The 19806-nt window shown below is 40.5% G+C and overlaps 2 protein-coding genes across 3 annotated transcripts in view; both read left to right on the top strand.

Annotated features, from left to right (window-relative positions):
• The window catches only part of xkr6b (XK, Kell blood group complex subunit-related family, member 6b), a 44582-nt gene extending 40808 nt beyond the window's left edge, over positions 1-3774 (top strand). The window contains exons 2-3 of the mRNA XM_054618906.1: positions 1864-2060; positions 2804-3774. Coding sequence (XP_054474881.1) covers positions 1864-2060; positions 2804-3774 — 1168 coding nt within the window. The remainder of the gene's footprint in view (positions 1-1863; positions 2061-2803) is intronic.
• An 8006-nt stretch (positions 3775-11780) lies between these two features.
• Positions 11781-19155, top strand: ccm2 (CCM2 scaffold protein). Of its 2 annotated transcripts, none has more exons than XM_054618612.1 (10): positions 11781-12162; positions 15535-15711; positions 15825-15908; positions 16165-16348; positions 16834-16970; positions 17227-17362; positions 17490-17547; positions 17683-17818; positions 17915-18053; positions 18164-19155. In XM_054618612.1, the coding sequence occupies exons 1-10, from the start codon at positions 12133-12135 to the stop codon at positions 18457-18459; spliced, it is 1377 nt and encodes a 458-aa protein (XP_054474587.1). In that variant the 5' UTR covers positions 11781-12132; the 3' UTR covers positions 18460-19155. The 2 variants fall into 2 exon arrangements, with proteins under 2 accessions (XP_054474587.1, XP_054474588.1); XM_054618613.1 differs by lacking the exon at positions 11781-12162 and adding an exon at positions 14718-14846.
• The last annotated feature ends 651 nt before the right edge of the window (positions 19156-19806 follow it).

The following is a 19806-nucleotide window of genomic DNA, read 5'->3' as shown; positions in this document are numbered from 1 at the left end:
AGATCAGAGCTATAACGTGTCAAATCAAAAATAATGTGCAAACCTTTTCTCATGGTGGTAAGAATTTTTTTGGTCATCCGGGGAAAACAAACAATTTCCTCTCGGGCCTTCCACGAGTACAAGATATATTTCATATTAGCTCATTACGACATTTCATTGAATGTCTAGTGAGTTGTACATTGTATTTAGGGAGAATAGGAAGCGGTTAAATCTTGCCAAAACGATAAACCAAAAGCAATCAGACCCTGCTAGACGATGCATTCTTTTCAGAGCACTGCTCTCAACCTCATTTTAAATTAAACAGTAATTTTTTCCCCAATAGCTAATGTAGAAGGTAATTATGTTGAAAAACACTCATAAGCATTTTCTGTTTTTGTTTGCTTTGCTACAATGCGATTGTGTCTCACTTTAGGAACTGAATTTAGATCCACGGCCCTCTCAATTTGTTTTGGGGAGTGTTTCTGTCTAGTCTATTTCTGTCCTTGCTACACTATTGTCCTCGGTTGACTGCCTTCACATCAAGTGCTGGATTTATTTGGCCACTCTGCCAGCTCAGGCAGATAGGCCCTGCAGCTACCAACCCAATACACAATGGCTGAATCTACTGTTAAGATAACTATAAACCACAATAACTGTCATACTGGTTTCAGAGATTTCTCTCTCTCGGTTAAAATGTTTTCAAGGGCTGTAGTTGTTTACAGATTGGAGAGGATAAAACCCAGCCAGACTGCAGTTTTCCTTCCTTTTTGTTGCCTTGATTTTCCTTTGTTGGATGAATTGATGTTTTTTTTTACCGTGCATTATCAAGCTTGCGGTGTTATGTTCCTGTTCAAAGCTTGCGCCGCTAAATGTTTTCCCTCAGACTCACTCATCTTCTTCTTCCACGCACGTTAATTGGCGGCTGTTACATTCAAAATCCATACCCAGAGAAGATTAGGATCTTAATTAGCTATATCACAGCCTTGGGCATATTACATTTTTGGCCCAGCAGTACACAATGCCATGAAAGCAGTGGTACGGCTTTGATGGCAACGGGAGCTTGATTCAATTAGCTGCCATTCCTCGGCTGCATTACTGTGCCTACTGTCTCCCTGGATTCACCACACACACTTTCACCGTTATGAAACCCCATAAGTCACGGAAATAGCCAGTCCAGCTGACAATATGAGTCACATGGTGCACTTAAGAGAATAATCATTGCCATGCTTACTATATGCACCCTATAACAGGTTCAATAACCACCTTTAGAGGCCAAAGAGATGCTTCTAAAATGTTTTCCATTTTGTCATTGCTGCTGTGCTTTTCACAAGCCAGTCATACTGTTGAGTAAAGCTGCTGAGATATGTATAAGTAGATATGTGAAGTAGCAACTTGGTGCTTTGGGAAGCTATTGTTGGATGTAGAATGTTTAGGCAGGATGGGAATTTCCTTTCAAAGTTTTTCTTCCAGCTTCTTATTTTTTCTTAGTCACACTTACATTAGTGTTCTTGTCTTTGAGTTTTATCAGTACGTCCTCCTGAAAAGTGATTATGTTCACTAACTGATGTAGTTATCACAATCCACACATTTTTGCACATATCCTTTATGTGTTTATTTTATTAAAGTAAATTTGATTCCCCAGTAAACATCTGAACCTCTAGACTCCTCATAAATGCAAGTTTATATTTTTTTATGTGCATTAAAAAAGTGTAGCTGAGTATGCCCTCTAGTGTCGTCGATACTCAACAATGTGCAGGTGTTCTGAACTGTGCATTTATTTTGGTAGCAAAGATGTAATACTTAGGTCAACGGGTGTCATTGTATATTTGTATCAATACTTTTGTTATTGCATTGTCTAACTCCCTGTCCTTTCTCCCTCTGTAGGTACATCCGCACCATGTACCTCGGGATACAAAGTCACCGGCAGAAGGAGAACCAGCGGCGTTTTTACTGGGCCATGATGTACGAGTATGCCGATGTCAACATGCTGCGACTGCTAGAGACCTTCTTAGAAAGTGCCCCTCAGCTGGTGCTGCAGCTCTGCATCATGATCCAGAGCAACAAGGCTGAGTGGCTGCAGTGTAAGGGCTTCCCTATGGCTCTGGAGTCAAATCTTGTTTACGTTTAGTCTCTCATATTCTTTTTTTCTCTCCATTATCTGATTGCCGCATGAAGCCTAGATGCTTCCGCATTTAACACCTGACAATCCATTTTTTCGTGAGGATCACATATCACGTCATTTACAGTGCACCGTTGTATCGAGTCTCCAGCATTCATCACTCTCTAGTTATCAAAACCTCTTTTACAATTCTAGTTTCCTCGTGCAATGCAGTTCCCAAAGGAAGGCAATTCAATCATAACAAGTGATGCCCTCCCTGTCTGTTTCTATAAAAATGGCATCAATACATTTGCTGAGATGCACCATCCTGCTGCTCTGCAGATAATCCTCTATAATTTTTCATGCAGCAGGTTACTGCTCTGACATATATGCTGTCTCTACTATTATACAAGTCTTAAGGAAACTGAATTGGTGCCCTAAATGGAGACCATGTTGACTGAATGATGATCTTGGTAATAATGTGGCTTTCAAAAATGTGATGGATTGTTTCGGCTGAAATAAAACGCACTGTATACAGTAAGTGGAATGGCAGCCAAGTCAAGATAAAACTATAACGGTTTGGGTGATGCTTTAAAATTAAGCTGGATTTTTTTTTTAAATTATGTTTGTTTTTAGAACCATCTCACAGCATCTGTCAGTATCAGTCTTACCATTCTTGGTCTTTCTCTTCTTTTACTCTTTCTCTCTCTCTGTCTGTATTCCCAGGTGTTTCTGCAATTTCCTCCCTCCTGTCCATGGCCTGGGTGCTAGCCTCTTACCACAAACTGCTGCGTGACTCACGTGACGACAAAAAGAGCATGAGTTACCGAGGCGCCCTGGTGCATCTGTTCTGGCGCCTCTTTACCATCTCCTCACGGGTGCTCTCCCTCGCTCTATTTGCCTCTGTTTTCCACATCTACTTTGGCATTTTTGTGGTGCTCCATTGGTGTGCCATGGCTTTCTGGGTCATCCATGGCGGCACCGACTTCTGCATGTCCAAGTGGGAGGAGGTACTGTTCAACATGGTGGTGGGCGTGGTCTACGTCTTCTGTTGGTTCAATGTACGTGCGGGCCGGACGCGCTACAGAATGGTGGCCTATTACATATTAGTACTGTTCGAGAACGCCATCCTCAGCCTCCTTTGGTATGCGTACCGTGACCCAGTCACCACTGACGCCTATGCCTCTTTTGCCCTCTGTGGTGTCTTCCTGTGCTTTGCCTCAGGTGTGGCCTGTATGGTTCTCTATTACGGGGTTCTTCACCCCATGGGCCCACGGTTGAGGGTGCTGGCCAGCTCCTGTTGTGCTGAGCTTCTGTGGGGCCTTCCATTACCCCCCGAGGCCGAGCCTATGGCCCCCACACCAGGCCCTCGTGGCTCTCAGGCCACCCCCACGCGGGGTCTGGCAGGGGAATACGAGGAGTCCGACGAAACAGCCACGGACACCTGCCTTCCGGTTTTCCAGGTGAGGTCCACGGAGCCCGTGGATGCAGCTGGCAGGCCCATCCAGCCCGAGGGTCCTCTCATCAAGATAGACATGCCCAGAAAACGCTACCCAGCCTGGGATGCACACTTTGTGGATCGGCGCCTGCGCAGGACCATAAATGTGCTGCAGTACATTAGCCCTAATGCGGTGGGCATCAGGTATAGGGACGGTCCGCTTCTTTATGAACTCCTGCAGTACGAATCCTCCCTCTGAAAGCTTCTTCTCCCACAGCTCTGTCACCTCCTCTTACACACTACGATGCACACGCGTTCCTTTCTTTCACTCTGCTCTTCCTCCTCTCCAGATATTCTCTCTTTCCATCTGACAGTCAGCTCTCTCTTTCTCTTCCTCTCTGATCATTCAATTTGTCCTGCAGGAGAAGTTGGTTTATCAACTGAAAATCTGTCAAGGCAGTCCAAACACACAGTCAAGATTTATTTTTGGAAAAAAAAACATCCAGTACACAGAGAAAATTATGAACCTACAGTATCTGATGTGATATAAACAGAAGTATCATATACATCCCTCTACATTGATAGAGGAGGGTTCTGTATGAGTGTGTAGATAACATATGAATGTTTCATTATGAAATGTGTTTAATGCATTATACTGTATTGGTGATTCAATTTGTGAATACTTGTGAAGGGCATAATGTATGTCCCTGTGACATGAGACTGGCGCAAAGCCTGATGGGAATGATGGAGGAGAGTCTCAGAGGGGGCAGGTCTTTGCACATCCCAACGTTTACTGCCATTATTTATGTAAATTATTGAAACGTATGATAACGTTTACCAACTCCTTACCCCGCAAGCACTGACATTTTTATCATGATCCTGTAAATTACAAAAAGGTCACAATCAAAGATGTGTCGAAGAGAGGCACTTCAAAATGGATTTTCCCTCTGTGAGCTTACGTGGCTCAATTGTATCCTGGCTGTACTATTTTTGTTCAAAATCCTTAATCGTAATCGCATCATGTATGGGAGGGAAAAAGTAGCACATTGACCTTCAATCAGTTCCACCCACACATTCAATTTTTACAGTGCAGACTGCCCTCCAGTGGAGGCAAGCTGTAACAGCCTTACTTGGTCATTTTTGCCCAAAGTTTTGACAGCACAAAGTATTAGGATTACCACCTGAGATGAGAAAAAAAACACAATGAAAAGGAATGTAGAATGTAGTTGAAATGAGCACAACATTTTCTAAATTGGTGGGTAGAAAATAATAATAAAAAACATTCCAAAGACTTTTTGTAAAAAGATTGTAAATCTAGTAAGGGGTAGAAGTGTATAAATGTGTTTTGGTTTGAAGTGCAAAGACAGCCTTCAAGGAATCCTCCACCATTCCCTTCTGAATCCTAGAAAGTACTCCCTTAGAGAACCTCCCTATTTTGATTTATTATCAACAAATGTTTTAGGTTGATTAATATAAGCTTATTGGGTGCAAAGAGGTGTAATAAGTTCTCGGAAAAAAATATGATAAAACTGAGAAGATATTTCTATGCTATTATACTTCAGTGCGTATTTGTGTCCACATTTATAGTCATTGACATAACTATATTTTGCCGGAACACACACTTTTTTACATAACGAAGATTTTGTGCAGTGCAGTGTTAAAAGGTTTACTCCTAACAGAGTAACTGTTCTGGCACCTGCTAGCGCAGTTTGAACAAAAGCCAAATCGCATCTTACAGTACTGTTTTTCCAGCTTATCTGCCCCCTTAAACCAGTAGAATGAGTCCTTGCAAAACGTGTGCCATCCATAGGCCTGCCGTGCAGCAGATATACACGGATATACATCTCTCAGCTGCACCTGCGTGATCTCCCCGCTACAGATACCCACACGACAAAGTTTTATTCACTCATGACGAAAAAGGAAATAAAACATGAAAAAAAAACATGCCTTCAAAGTCAAAGGAACTTTGGAAATTTCCAGAGGGCTACTGAACAATTCATGGGGGAAAATGAATGCATTTCATACTCCAATTTTAAATATTTACTCAAAAATCCACCCATATATATTATTATTATGTGTGTTTTTTAACATTGCAGTGTTTGGCATGATTTTAGTATAAGGCATTAGTACAAATGCACCCAACAAGGGATGCCCAAGAGCCCTTCACACAACAGAGATTCCTTTCTCCTGGCTCACTGGCTTCCTGCTTAGCTGTGGCCACATGTGCCTGTTAACATCGTACTGTAAAAGGCGGACGCCATGTAAGTCCAGGCCAAAGGTGAGAGGGGGTTTTTGCCAGGGTTGGAAAAGAACATGAGGACAGATCGTGATAAAAGGGCCAGACATCATGGTGTATGATCCTTGTCTGCTTGTGTGAAAAAAAAAATGGATATTTACCCCTCTCTAGCACATGCTGTGCAACCTACAGTATGTATTAGGGAATCTAAGTGTACTTGCATGGTGAATGGTAAATGGACTTCTACTTGTAAAGCGCTTTTCTAGTCTTCCGACCACTCAAAGCGCTTTACAGTACATGTCATTCACCCATTCATAAAATTCAAAAATGTGGGGTTAAGTGCTTGCCCAAGGACAAATCCACATGGACAACAGAAGCAGGGGGTCGACACGCAAATCTTCTGATTGAGGGATGATCCGTTCTACCCTCTGAGCCACAGTCGCCTGTTGTAAACACGTTGTCTTGAGTGTCTCCTACGCCCTTTACCACGGTTCTGTTCTCTCGCCGTTTGTTCGGCTCCATCCCTGGTTGCTGCTCCGCCCTCTTCCCCATCTCTTCGGTGCTGGGCCTTGGTGCACTCCTCGTGAAAACACTCTCACACTCTCTGGTAACTGAACAACGGGGGTTGAGGCTGAACAACTGGAGATCCTGACATGAGAACATGCAATGAGGTACACTGCCATAACCGAGAGCTTCGACATCCAGGGGTCTGCCACCCTTCAGATTAAAAAGTGATGTTCAGCCCTGAGTAATTGAGAACTGTTGGGTCAGCTAAGGTGGAGCAAACATCCAACACACCATATGTATAGATAAACACGAGTATGCAAACAACCAACTTGTTCATTGTTTACCATAGTAGCCAGAGTAGTTCCTCTCTGTTGTAGTGAATGAACAGCCATGTTAATAGTTAGTCAATTAATGAATAATAGGTATTGTCAAACTAAAAAAAAAAAAAAAACGAAGCAAAACAGCCAATACAGGGGTTCCTCAGGACCAACAAACAAGACCACTGAACCAACTGACTCAGGGGTGTCTCAATGCAGTTCTCATCCACGGGCATGTCCTCAAGGGTCTCCATTTTTTCCTGAACACATTGCAACCTGGACCACTCCTCGGCTGGGATTGTACCACTAAATTATGGTTTGCACATTTTTTTGTTTTTGGGATGATTGATCAATGATTGCTCATTCTTATTGTTGGGGGGAGGCGGGGGGGGGGGGGGGTCCGTTTTTTGTGGTAGTTGGCTGCCTGGCAAATGGTGCATCCTTTCTAAACACTGCAGACCTTTTCCAGACATGGACACATGTCCAAATCAGGTGCAAATACACTGTGATTCATTCATGTGCGTGTGTGTGTGTGTGTGGAAGGACTGTAAAAAAAATATATAGTATCAAAAACAAGATTATGTACAACTGGGCTGCATTTCATAGTGGTGCTTAATGTCATAAAACGCAGAGTATTTATGCTTGCTTAGCTGTGTCATTAGAATAGCAGTAAATACGGTTAATTAAACTAATTTATTTTAATTGAGTCTGCAAAGAATCTATATGTACAAGTCATTTTTATGAAACAAACAGTATATTTTACGAATTTCTACAGAACAATCATAGTTTTGCCACTTTCTGTATCTAGTAAAAAAAAGCTATAATATGGTTAATAAGTGAGTATTTGTCTTGTTTTCTTTCAATCACACACGGGTTTCAAGAGCTAAGCTACACGCGAGTGTAAGTGGAAGCCGTTACATCACAGGGTAGCATTAAGGCTACCAGACTTTATAACATAAACAAAGGTCACAAAGAAATAGGTTAGCTGCCCAACTCCACATCCAACAACAACCACAACACACAGCAAGAGCGTCTGAACAGCAAGCTTGTTCTTCTCAGTCCTTGTTGTGCCTTGTTACTTTGGGTGCTTCAATCCAGCCATGGCAGCCAGGTTCACAAACTACAATGCCAATGTCTTTCTTTACTTGTTTCATGTGCCAGCACACTCACCGAGACGACGACAACACCAAACAATATTCTCCCCGTCTGTCGCCTCAAACCTGATTAAGCCAAGTTCTCGATTCTGTCAGCTCACACCTCAGTCAACGACGCCATTTAGTCTAACCATTTCATCCAAGTCGTCATGAACAGGACTCCACTGTTTCCTAGTGACAGTGTTACAACTAAACTTCACAGTGTTACAGAACCAAGTGGTGGGTATGGAGTGAAACCCAGTTCTTGGTTCCGTTAAAGATATAGGAGAAAAAGTAAGGCAATACTGAACATGTTCTGTACTTGAACGTAGGATTCCTCATTTTTATTACGTTTCAGCAAGCTGAACCACAACAGCCAAAGTTGATTCAGCAAGTTACAATAAGCAGTTTGGACTGAGCTCAAAAGCGTTAATTTAAAACTGTTTGATGGAAAGTCTTAACAGATGCCAGCCACGATACCGAGCGATTTGGTCAATGATTGTTTTGTACTTTTGTCTATGCCTTTACATCTTCTTCTGTCTTGCAATGATGAATGATTTGTAGTGCCAAGACGTAAACTTTCTGTGTCGTTTGTCCTGTGTGAAAAATACATCCTCTAGCCAAAACAATAATGCCTGCAGTTGGAATAAAACACGGAAGAAGTGAATGATGACAAAATGCACAAACAAAAAAAAAAAAAAAAGAAAACACTTATGTTGCATTTTCTTGCAATGGAATGATGAAACAGGCCTGGTCACTGATTTACATTTGAATAACCTAATTTCCTGGTTTTCCCACCACCTCCTTGCATGCCTTTAGAAGTCATTGTGAGGTGACCCTCAACATTTAGCATGTAAGTGCTCTCGACTGCACAACAAACCCTCTGATTTCTGCGTTAATGTGTAGCAGCAGGTCATTGTTGTGTTTGACTTGGTTTGAGTCTGTACCTTTGTGTCATGGCCATCTGTTTGACCAATGGAGCAGCAAGTTCAGAGGATAAAACGGTGCATTTACTTCTTATACTTTTGATCCTTCTTTGATTTCTGTTGCTGACCTGGTGCTGAATAAATCCATTTAAAAGGTGCTACCAATGTGGACTGCGGTCCGCTTTTTAGCTTTCTGATAGCATAGCCTTCCGGGTGACTGAGAGGACCTGTGCCCCACAAACTTGCAGTCTCAAAATGCTCAAGAGCTCGCACCTCAAATCCACACAGTTTACAGCAGGCCTCAACTCTCGATGGTGCCATTTTGATTTCCCAACCTGCACAAAAAAAAACAGAGATTCTCTGTTCATATTATGTTTATTATACTGGTTTCAGCATACAGTATGAGTTTGTTTTACTATGATTCAGTCTGCACTAGGATTTTCTTTCTTTCTTTTCTCTGAGAGAATTAAACTAGCAGATGATAAAATGCATCTTTCTGGCAAACGCACAGGAGCACAAATGTACTTCTGCTACTGGAATTTGGGTAAAAAAAATAAATATATATATATATAGAACGTGATTGCTGTGTTGTAAATTCCTGTCATCTATATGTCCTTAATATGTGTGTATCTATTTTTGTTGTTATTGTAGAATTGGCTGTAATATTTTGTTTTAAAATGGATTTGATATTCCAATGAAGCGACTATGGTTGTCATATTAATTGCTGCTGATTTTTGAAATTGTTATCAAAAGTGTTGGGAAATATTGCTTTGTTTATATTCGAACAATTTCTAGATTGTGTTAGCTTGTTGGTGTATTTCACAAATCTATCAGGATACTCTCTAGACTATATGATTTATCCGGGGTATTCCAAAAGTTGGCACAATGTCAGTAGGCAAATTGGCTACAATCTGTAGCATCTTTATGAAATTGTACTCATACAACCTATGTTGTGAATGAGAACATATAAGGAATGATTTCTTTGTTGTTGTTAAATATACAATGTAAGTAAATTGTTTCATGGAATCCCCGTTCTTTAAAAAAGCAAAACTGATGTCCTATTTTTGGGAACAATATGAGTATTACTAATAACATATGGTGCTACAGTTCTTTTTGTATGTTTTGGTTTTTAGATGAAAAGAGAAATATTATGCTGAAAATGTAATGTTAAGCCTTACTGTAGATTCATATATCAGACTGTTCATCCCAGAAGAGAAAAATAAATATAGTATTTGAAAGTGCAATATATAAGTACTGTATTCACATGCATGTTTCACATTTCAACAAATGAAGGCATGAAGTTGCAGTATATGGCCTGCAAAGGTGTATGATGTGAGCCTACACAAAGTGAATGTGTTCTAATATAATGCTTTTACAGTAAACATTTTAGCTTGTGAGTATAGTTCATTTAGCTAATCAAAGGCCTGCACACACTGATTACTTTGGTTATGCCTCTGCAGATTGATGTTGCGTGGAGCTTTGCTAGGGATTACTGTATGTGTTGACACAAAGCTGATGAACTAATAAAAAATGATAAAGGAGGGTGAAGAAAGTGAGACATGTGACAGTCAACCTAAGAAAAGGCTAATCAGGCGCTTTGAACATGGGTGCACTAGATCAAATCATTTTGTGAATCATTTTGCTAACTTAATAGCTTATGAAGGAATTTATTTGGCACATTGAAACAATAGGTAAAATAAAGATGTTGAGACATGGGCATTGTTTATAATAAACTTACAGGACAGTGGATATTGAGGATGAGTGTGGGGTCATCTTTTGATGGGCACATTTTTGCAATATAATTCACTTTAAAATATACATTATATAGAGGGGTTACATACATCTTTATACTGTACAGAAAAATGATAAAACCCTTCAAATTAAAACACAAGGTTACTGAATAAGAAAGCCTGACCCAATACATGTAGTGTATCGATTGATCGTTAAAATGTTAATTAAGATGTCACCTAATGAACATCCTGATTACTTAATAAAAATAGACTGACGCAACTTACCTTTCATTTGTTGTCACTCATGCAGCCCATATGGAAAAGATCGTACAAAACCGTACAAAAGGCCCCTTGTCATATATATTACTTATAAGTTTCAGATAAAAGATATAAACATTTAGTAAAATGTTTGTATATCTTTTCCATATGGGAGACAACCTTGAGAGTGATTGTTTTTCTTTTCAACTCTCATTTCCTCTTGCTGCATCCATGCCTGATTATTTCTCCACTCGTCTCATCTGCCTCTCTCTCTCTCTCTCTCTCTCTCTCTCTCTATCTGTAACTGTCCTGATTGCCCATATATATACAAGTCCTGGCAAAACAGGAACAGTAAACAGTAATTATAAACAGCGTATCCAGATATTGTTTTGATGGACACCTAAAATTGTCACTTATTAAGTGAAACAACTACATGTTAACAACCTTATGATGTTTTTTAGACGATTAGTTAAACACATTTAGACTTATCTTAGCAGGAAAGCACATTTAATCTCAGGTGCACTTAATTAAGCTATAGTTCAAGAAGAATGGCTCACTGGGACAGTTACTCAGAAAAGAGTCACCTATTTTTTTAATTATAGGCGAAATGTTAACTGTTTAAAAAAACAACTTACATCAGACCAAATGTTTAATAATAATAATAATACATTCTATTTATACAAGACGCTTTACAGACATTTAAAAACAGCATTTAAAAGCTACACACTAAATACTTAAAACTTAAAACATACAGCATTAGTCAGACATTAAAAGCAGTTTTGAAGAGGTGAGTTTTGATTTCTGATTTGAACATTGAAAGATTATTGCAGTCTCGGATGTGTTTGGGGAGAGAGTTCCAGAGTGAGTTTATAAAGTTATTAAGTGAGATTTGGAGTTTTCCTAACGAGAACTGAGACAACATTTCAAAAGCTCCTAAAAAAATGATAAGTTGCCATAAAGCTGGTTTAAACTTCAAAATAAATACATAAAAGCATTTAATAAAAGTTAATCTTGTCTCCTTTGCATAAGTCAAAACATTTTCTGCATTTATAGCTGAACTCATTTGGTCTTAAGTGACAGTAAAGCAGGCCTCTGGGGCGTCACCACTGTGATAAACACAGGCAGCTGTTTTGGTTTGTGCAACGCAATGCATGCTGGGCCTTCAGTTTAACGCCCAAAATGGCGGCACGGTTGAAAAGTTTTTGCTGTTTTACCCGAGTTTGTCTTCTTTACAGTGTATTAGTTTAATCGTGTTGGCAGCACTGAAGCATACCGTTTTTCACAGTGGTGGCACGTCGGTATTTTTTCTTTATGATTCTCGAATAAGTAAAAAAAAAAAAACCAGGATGGCGTTTTGCTGTGCGCTGAGATTCCGGCATCACTTTACCAATGCTAGGCTAAAGCTAACAAGCTAACTACTTTCACATGAGTGCTGGTCACAAGCGTTAGTTATGTCTCGTCTCACCTGGATCTCCACGCTCAATGTGAGGAAGAGGATATCGCCATAGAAATGGAGGATGATGTGAAAAAAGTGAAAAAGGTAAGTCGGGCATTTGACTGAGCTGACGTTACTTTTTTTTTTTTTTTTTACAGCAAGTTGACAAGCTAGCATGCTAACCTGCTAGCAAGTCAGAGCCCCGGCTAGCTGGCTAAGTTGAGACAGATATCAAGTGAATGTCAGCGTCCAGGGGGGGTAAGCATCACAGTAACACCCTGTGAGACACTAGACGGGAGACATGTGTAATTTACTGAATGGGTATTAAATAAAGTTAAAGTTGAGTTGAGTGAGGAGCAACAGATCAGTCATGAAGAATGTGTTCAACATCAGCTGTCTGATGAGTCAGTCCTACTGAAGGAAGCAGCACTCCTTGGATGCTCACACACATCCAACACACACACACACACACACACACACACACACACACACACACACACACACGTCCAATACACACACACATCCAATACACACACACACACACACACACACACACACCCACACACCCAATACACACACAAAACATACACACCCAATACACACATAATACACACACACAAACAATACACACACACATCCAACACACACACACACACAATACACACCCAATACACACACCCAATACACCCACACACAATACACACACAAACAATACACACACACACACATACACACAATACACACAAACAATACATACACACACACACAATACATACACACACACACCAACAATTCACACACACACACACAATACATACACACACACACCAACAATTCACACACACACACCCAACACACACACACACACACTGCCTAATGATCCCAGTTGAAAGAGCCAGATCTGTGTGTTCAGACACAAGGGACATTCTCCTTCTGTTCTTCTGGTCAGCACAGGAGGAAGCTGGAGGGGAGGACAATGCCATTGACAACCTGAGCAGTGTATTGAGGAGTGAAGTGTTGTAGGTTAACATCCTACAACATCGGCATTGTGCCGGTCATTCCATCGTTGTTTTTTCCATGACAAAAGCTCTATTTTTACTTCCCATCTCATTCCACCTCCTCTTGATGTGAAGGGGAAATTTGGACGGAAATGAAGCGATATCCTAGTGCTAAGGAAAGGTTTGTTGTGGCAAGGAAATGTTTTTTGTCAGCAATGATAACTAGCCCAGTCTCTGCCCATAGTTAGATAAGGCATACATTTAAAACTTCCACTCCAAAATGCCTTATTAATAATAATGAGTTGTCTGCTTGTGGCCACAAAACAGAAAGAGTTGAAGTAAATGTATTTAATCACTTGACTAGCAGCATTGTAGCTTTCTTGAACGGTGTAAAACATTTTATTTTTTTTAGGCTTTTAATGTCAGTAATTAATGTTTTCACTTTCAACTTCCTAAAACCCGCTATACATTAAGCTCCTACTGTTCAGGGTTGATGATTTTAACTTTTAGGCATCAGTGTCACCAATGCTCAATGTTCTTGTGTGTGTGCCACTTGGTGGTGATAATGAGCAGCATTTGATGTATTGTTACTATATAATACAGAATATTATATTATTATCACACAGGTTCAAGTGAAAGTTTAGGACCCTTCATATACTGATATGATATTGTTACTTTCACTTTGCTCACAGATATATTTTTTTATCTGAACTAATTTAAAGTCTGTAAGCTGTCATCTAGAGAAGACAAGGCATCTGACAGCTGTGGACAAATTCCAAGTTTTCCTGAATTGTTCTTAAGTGTAAGAAAGTTTGAATGTCCACCTGCCCTTGTCACAATGGCCATCACAGCACAAAGAACACATACATTATCTTCACTTCTGTTTCTTTGTACAACAGTCTGTCACCAAAAAAGCAGTCGTTCATCTTGAGGGAATTGGCAGGGGTAAACCACGGTATCTCTGGTCTCACATTTCACAAGGATAAGACATAAAATGTTAATGCACTTGAGCTACACACTGTTAAATAATGCACTGGTCGTAGGTTGTGCTGTTCTATAGAGTCTAAAGTCTGTGATCAAATGTCAGCATATCAGGCAGGAACCAAATTATGGTAACAGTGTAAGAGTCAAATGCACCTTTTCTGCATTCATCACTGTTGTGGGTGCGTTAAGAAGTTCTACTTGGCTTGGACTACACCTGATTGTCTGCACTTGTCGCCTTATTTAATCTGCTGTGTAAGCAGCAATTTCAGATGTGACATCTGTGGTTAGCATAATGTAATAGACAAGGTTTTGTATTTCTGTGGCTTTAGCAGCGATATGTACGGACATTCAGTTGCAGAGCTGAGTCCTGAATATCGATTGATGCAAGGCAGCCATCATCACATCACAATAAAATATGGAGATCTGGAGCAAAAGTGACTGCCACTCACCACACACTCTCTTTGCATGTCGTCCTAAGCTGTTAAAGCAGTTTTCACAACAAGTGAATTGTAAGCATTTGAATATTCAAAGCACAAATGTGTCATCACAGGAAGTTGTGGCTAGTCCCTTTCCTGTTCTTGTGCCTGAGTACAGAGACATAGAAGCTTCCCTTCCTCTGTGAGTGGAGTCACACCCCTCACTGTGTTTGTACCTCTGTCACCAGTTGGCAGCTGTCACAGTGTGTGTGTGAGTGGAGTCAACAGGTGACCGGTTCAGACAGTTAAAGCGTAGCCGCATCCGTCGCCGCGCAGTGTGCCTGCCGTTGAATAGGCGACTCCTCCAGCGAGAGGGTTCATGGAGAACGAGGTAGGCTTTTAAATCACACTTAGCTTAGTTTGTTTCAATTTTACCAGTTGATACAAGCTATATATTTGATTCGGGTTTTTTTCTTACGTGCAAGGCAATGAAGAGGTTTTAATGCATATTCAGATACATTTTTTTAAGAAAAGGACGGAAAACATTTCTCTCTCTTGACACATCTGTGGCTGCTGTTTCATGTCTCAAGATGTGATTTATACATCATGTTTTACACTGACTTCCACTGCAAATCCATAAGGTATTGCAAAATGCTGTTTTGTTGTGCACATGCTATTGTTGATATTTGAGCAACACATATTGGGTAACAAGGAGGGCTGTACATGTGACTTACTCCTGCAGCTTCCCGCACAGTCAGGGGAAGCAGGGTCAGCAGAAATTACAAGGCATATAAGTACCAGAGTGAACAGAAGTTTAGTAAAGTTTCTGCATATATTTTTGGGGCGAGATATTAAACTTGTAGCTGCATTGGCAATTGCTTTTATTGTGTTGCCAGCCCATTGCAACTACATCATATTGCATAGAAACGGATAACGGCAAAGGTTTGTAAATCTAGAGTGTTTTTGAAATGTTATATATCCTCACAAATTGAGTCTCATTTCTTACCGCATGGTTTGGAAGGCGGCTTTACAATCACCTGATGTCTCTCAACCCCGCTGTCTCTGTCCTTGTTCACCAGCCTGGTATCGTGTCTCCGTTCAAGCGAGTCTTCCTGAAAGGAGAGAAGGGGAGAGACAAGAAGGCCCAGGAGAAGGCCACAGAGCGCAGGGCACTCCACACCGTCTCACTCTCTCAGCCCGACCACCGTATTGACCCTGACATCCTGCTTAATGACTATATTGAGAAGGAAGTCAAAGTGAGTGTGACTAGCAGAGATACAGAGTCCCTCAGTCAGTCATTTTCATTTCTCTTGGATATTTTTTTAACAACTCTTAAGTAAAACGTCTGTGCCTGTTCTGTCTTGTCCAGTACTTGGGACAGCTGACATCAGTTCCAGGATACTTGAACCCATCCAGTCGCACAGAAGTGCTGCAGCTCATTGACAATGCAAGGGTGAGTTTCTGATTTGACATGGTCCAACAGTAGGTGGCGCTCTCTTTCTGATAGTTTTTCATACAACTATAAGATATAAAATGTATACATCTATAGGTTCTCTTTAATACAAAGAGAGAATACAGTTGATCAGAGCTTTTAATGCTTATGCTTATCTGTGGTGAACCAGAATATTCAAGTTGTCACAGATATGGTATTTTTAATTTCTACTATAACAGGTAGCATTTACCACATTGTACACCTCTGTGTTTCTCAGAAGTCCCATCAGTTGGCAGGCCAGCTGACGTCAGAGCAGGATGCAGTGGTGAGCTTGTCGGCGTACAACATAAAGCTTGTCTGGCGCGATGGAGAAGACATCATCCTGAGAGTGCCCATTCATGATATCGCTGCCGTCTCCTACATCAGGGACGACTCTTTGCACCTTGTGGTGATCAAAACGGGTAAAAAAAAACAAACATTTAAAGAGTCCAGTTAGTGTTGAGTTGTTGAAATAAAGGTGTAAAATGTGTCATATTGTTGTTGATTTCAGAGGAGGAGGAGCTTCATACAGTGATCATTTAGACAGCAGATATCTGTTGTCCTGTTGCAATGCACTCTTTAAAGTTGTAGCCAATGTTGTCAGGTCTCTCTGATTCTTTATTTGGTAACATTGTCCCTACGGCTAATTGACAAAGGATAATAGAAATTTGATAATGTTAAATCCAATTTTATAAATAGCGCTTAACTAGCATCGTTCTGTTAGAGAAGTTAGTAAATAATGTGAAATGATTTGCTAGCTCAAATAGTCCGGCCCAGTAATAAATAGAAGTTTTGATTCATATGATTTTAAAAAAATGTCTACAGTAAATGCATTAAGTTGACAACATTTGAACATTAGAATAATTTAGTTAATTTAGACTTTGTGCCTTTTTTCTGTGTTTTTCAGCCCAGGAGTCGGGAGGTTCTCCTTGTCCCAGCTCGTGTCCCGATCTCAACAAGTCTCAGACCCTGAGCTCCTTATCGGAGAGTGGAGCTGTTCTTGTGGAAGTCTGCTGTTTGCTTGTGCTGGCTGTTGATAATAAGGTATTATTTTGCATCTACAGCTATGCTAAATGGAATTATGAGTTTATTTCTGTAGTTAGTTTAGGTTACACAGGTGGAACAAGGCTTTTTTGAAGGTGCACGCCAAATTAACTAACTGTGATCGCTTTAAAATGTGAATTTAAATTTAGGCTCCTAGCCACCCGTTTTTTTTTTTTTTTTTTTTTCATGAAATAAGAGGAAGTCTGCCAGCTAGTAACATTAAATGTAAACATGACTTTTGTTTGTTGTCTCCTAGGCAGCAGCAGAGGAGCTGTGTCTTCTGCTCAGCCAGGTCTTTCAGATCGTTTACACCGAATCAACCATCGACTTCTTGGACAGAGCCATTTTTGATGGAGCAACTACACCTACCAGACACCTTTCTCTTTACAGCGGTAAAGGAAAAACAGACTTGCAAACTTTTGTCAAATTTGATTTGGTGTAATATATTTTTTTACTGAATTCTCAGAACTTAAGTAAGATATGAACCCCTTAAATACTTTTATTTTTTGTTGTTTTCAGATGATTCTTCAAGTAAAGTGGATGTCAAGGAGGCCTTTGAAGAAGAAGCCAGCACATTGTGAGTACACAGTTGAAGAGCCCTACATCAATGATTCTATATTGGGCAGCACAGTGATCCAGAAAGATTTTGACACACCTCTGAAAGTGTTTTTACTTTTGCTTGTCACTTACAACAGATGCATTCTTCTCTCAGTCCTTTCCAGGTCTCTATGGAGGCAGAAGGAAACTCTCCATCAGCATCGACCCCGGCGTCCCCACAGACGAAGACCGCGAGTGACGGAGAGCTCAGCACCACTGCTGCGGAGCTGCTGCAGGACTACATGACCACAGTATGATTTCTTTGTTTTTTAAAGAGTATTTTTCCAAGCTGTTTTAATTCTTGTTTTGCCTTTTCAATATCTTTTTTTTTTTCTTTACTCTTCTAGCTGCGGACGAAACTATCATCGCAGGAGATCCAGCAGTTTGCCACCTTGCTCCACGAATACCGTAATGGGGCCTCCATTCATGAGTTCTGCATTAACCTGCGACAACTCTATGGGGACAGCAGGAAGTTCCTTCTACTTGGTACGACCACCTTATTCTCGGTCTTGTCTTGTAAATATGTGCTTTAAGACGTCCTGATGTCACGTCAGACACAAACCGTGACCTCATGCATTGAAAATGTTCCCCTGCAGGCCTGCGTCCCTTCATACCAGAGAAGGACAGCCAGCACTTTGAGAATTTCCTGGAGACCATCGGCGTGAAGGACGGCCGCGGCATCATCACAGACAGCTTCGGTCGTTACCGGCGCACGGCCAGCTCCGCCTCCGATTCCACCACCAACGGCAACGGAGCGGCGGGAGGGAGCGCCGCCTCGGACGAGGGCCAGGAGGCCTCTGAGGGCGACGAATGGGACCGTATGATCACCGACATCAGCAACGACATCGAAGCTCTCGGCTGCAGCATGGACCAGGAGGGGGTGACGCCCTGACACGGGGAATAACGAGCTGAGGACTCATAATGACAGCCACTCCTCCAAACCAACAGTAGGCGTGAGCTGAGCGGATCAGATGAAGGAGTTCCTTAGCACTGACCTAAGATTTTAGCTATTTGTATTTTCCTCTAATTATCAAGAGGACGATCCATTTTTCCTACGCACTCAAGGAAAACCTCAACCTATTACTATAAAAACATGAAGTCAACAAATGCACTTATGCAGACCCTGGAGATGACAAGCAGTCAGTTGGCTATTTTTGTATTTCAGAGGGATTCATAGCCTCTGATGTTTTTTTTGTTTTGTTTGTTTGTTGTTTTTTAAAGGTTCTTTGATTTTGTACTCATTTATTGGCAGTATCTGCCACGGCTGTCAGCAATGTAGCGAATATCTCCAAGTCTTTGAGATTCTTTCAGTCTCTTTTGAATTCCCTCGAAGCCTCTGGAGGATCCACCAGAGTACTGAGTACATGTTCTAGAAGGTTAAGACTGAGGCTGTTCTTGTTTGTGCTATCGTAATACTATAGGTCACTCAGCTTCATCCATCATTTATTTCACATTCTGTGTGTCGCTGTGAGAGTGTTAACATTTTGCTATATTTTGTTTTTCAATAAGATTTGTGTACCACTTTGTTTCACACTATCCTTTTGTTTACTCAATATATATATATATATATATATATATATATATATATATATATATATATATATAGATATATATATATATATATATATATATATATATCTATAGATATAGACACACACACACAGTACAAGTCAAAAGTTTAAGACACACCTTCTCATTCAACTACTTTGAAGAATCTAAAATATAAAACATATTCTGGTTTGTTGAGCATTTGTTTGTTTACCACATAATTCCATGTGTGTTCCTTCATAGTTTGGATGTCTTCAATATTAATCTACAATGTGAGAAGGTTTGTCCAAAGAAAAAAATAAAGAAAAACCATTGCATGAGAAGGTTTGTCCAAACTTTTGACTGGTACTGTGTGTGTGTATATATATATATATTTTGCCTTATTCAAACTGACCAAGGAAATGCTGTAAAAACAAAAATTCTCATTCAATCAAAGCGATTGAATGGGGACTGTATTTGACAAAGCCAGTTATGGCTGATGTAAATCTGTTTTGGTTTTTTTTGTTGTCGTGCAGGTCATCTTGTTGTGTCTTGTGACATCACATTTATCTGTCATTGTGCCTTTACACTGCAGTACTGCTGCCAACTGTCTGTCACACACAGACGGGTAATTATAAACTGTAACCACAGTTGTTGAGCAAATCATGGTTATTAAATAACAGCTACTTTACACTGTCTGTTTTTGTTGTGA

Source organism: Anoplopoma fimbria, chromosome 18, assembly GCF_027596085.1.
Source record: "Anoplopoma fimbria isolate UVic2021 breed Golden Eagle Sablefish chromosome 18, Afim_UVic_2022, whole genome shotgun sequence".
In the NCBI taxonomy this organism is placed as follows: domain Eukaryota; kingdom Metazoa; phylum Chordata; class Actinopteri; order Perciformes; family Anoplopomatidae; genus Anoplopoma; species Anoplopoma fimbria.
The sequence above is the reverse complement of the archived record's forward strand: the minus strand, read 5'-3'. Positions and strand labels throughout refer to the sequence as shown.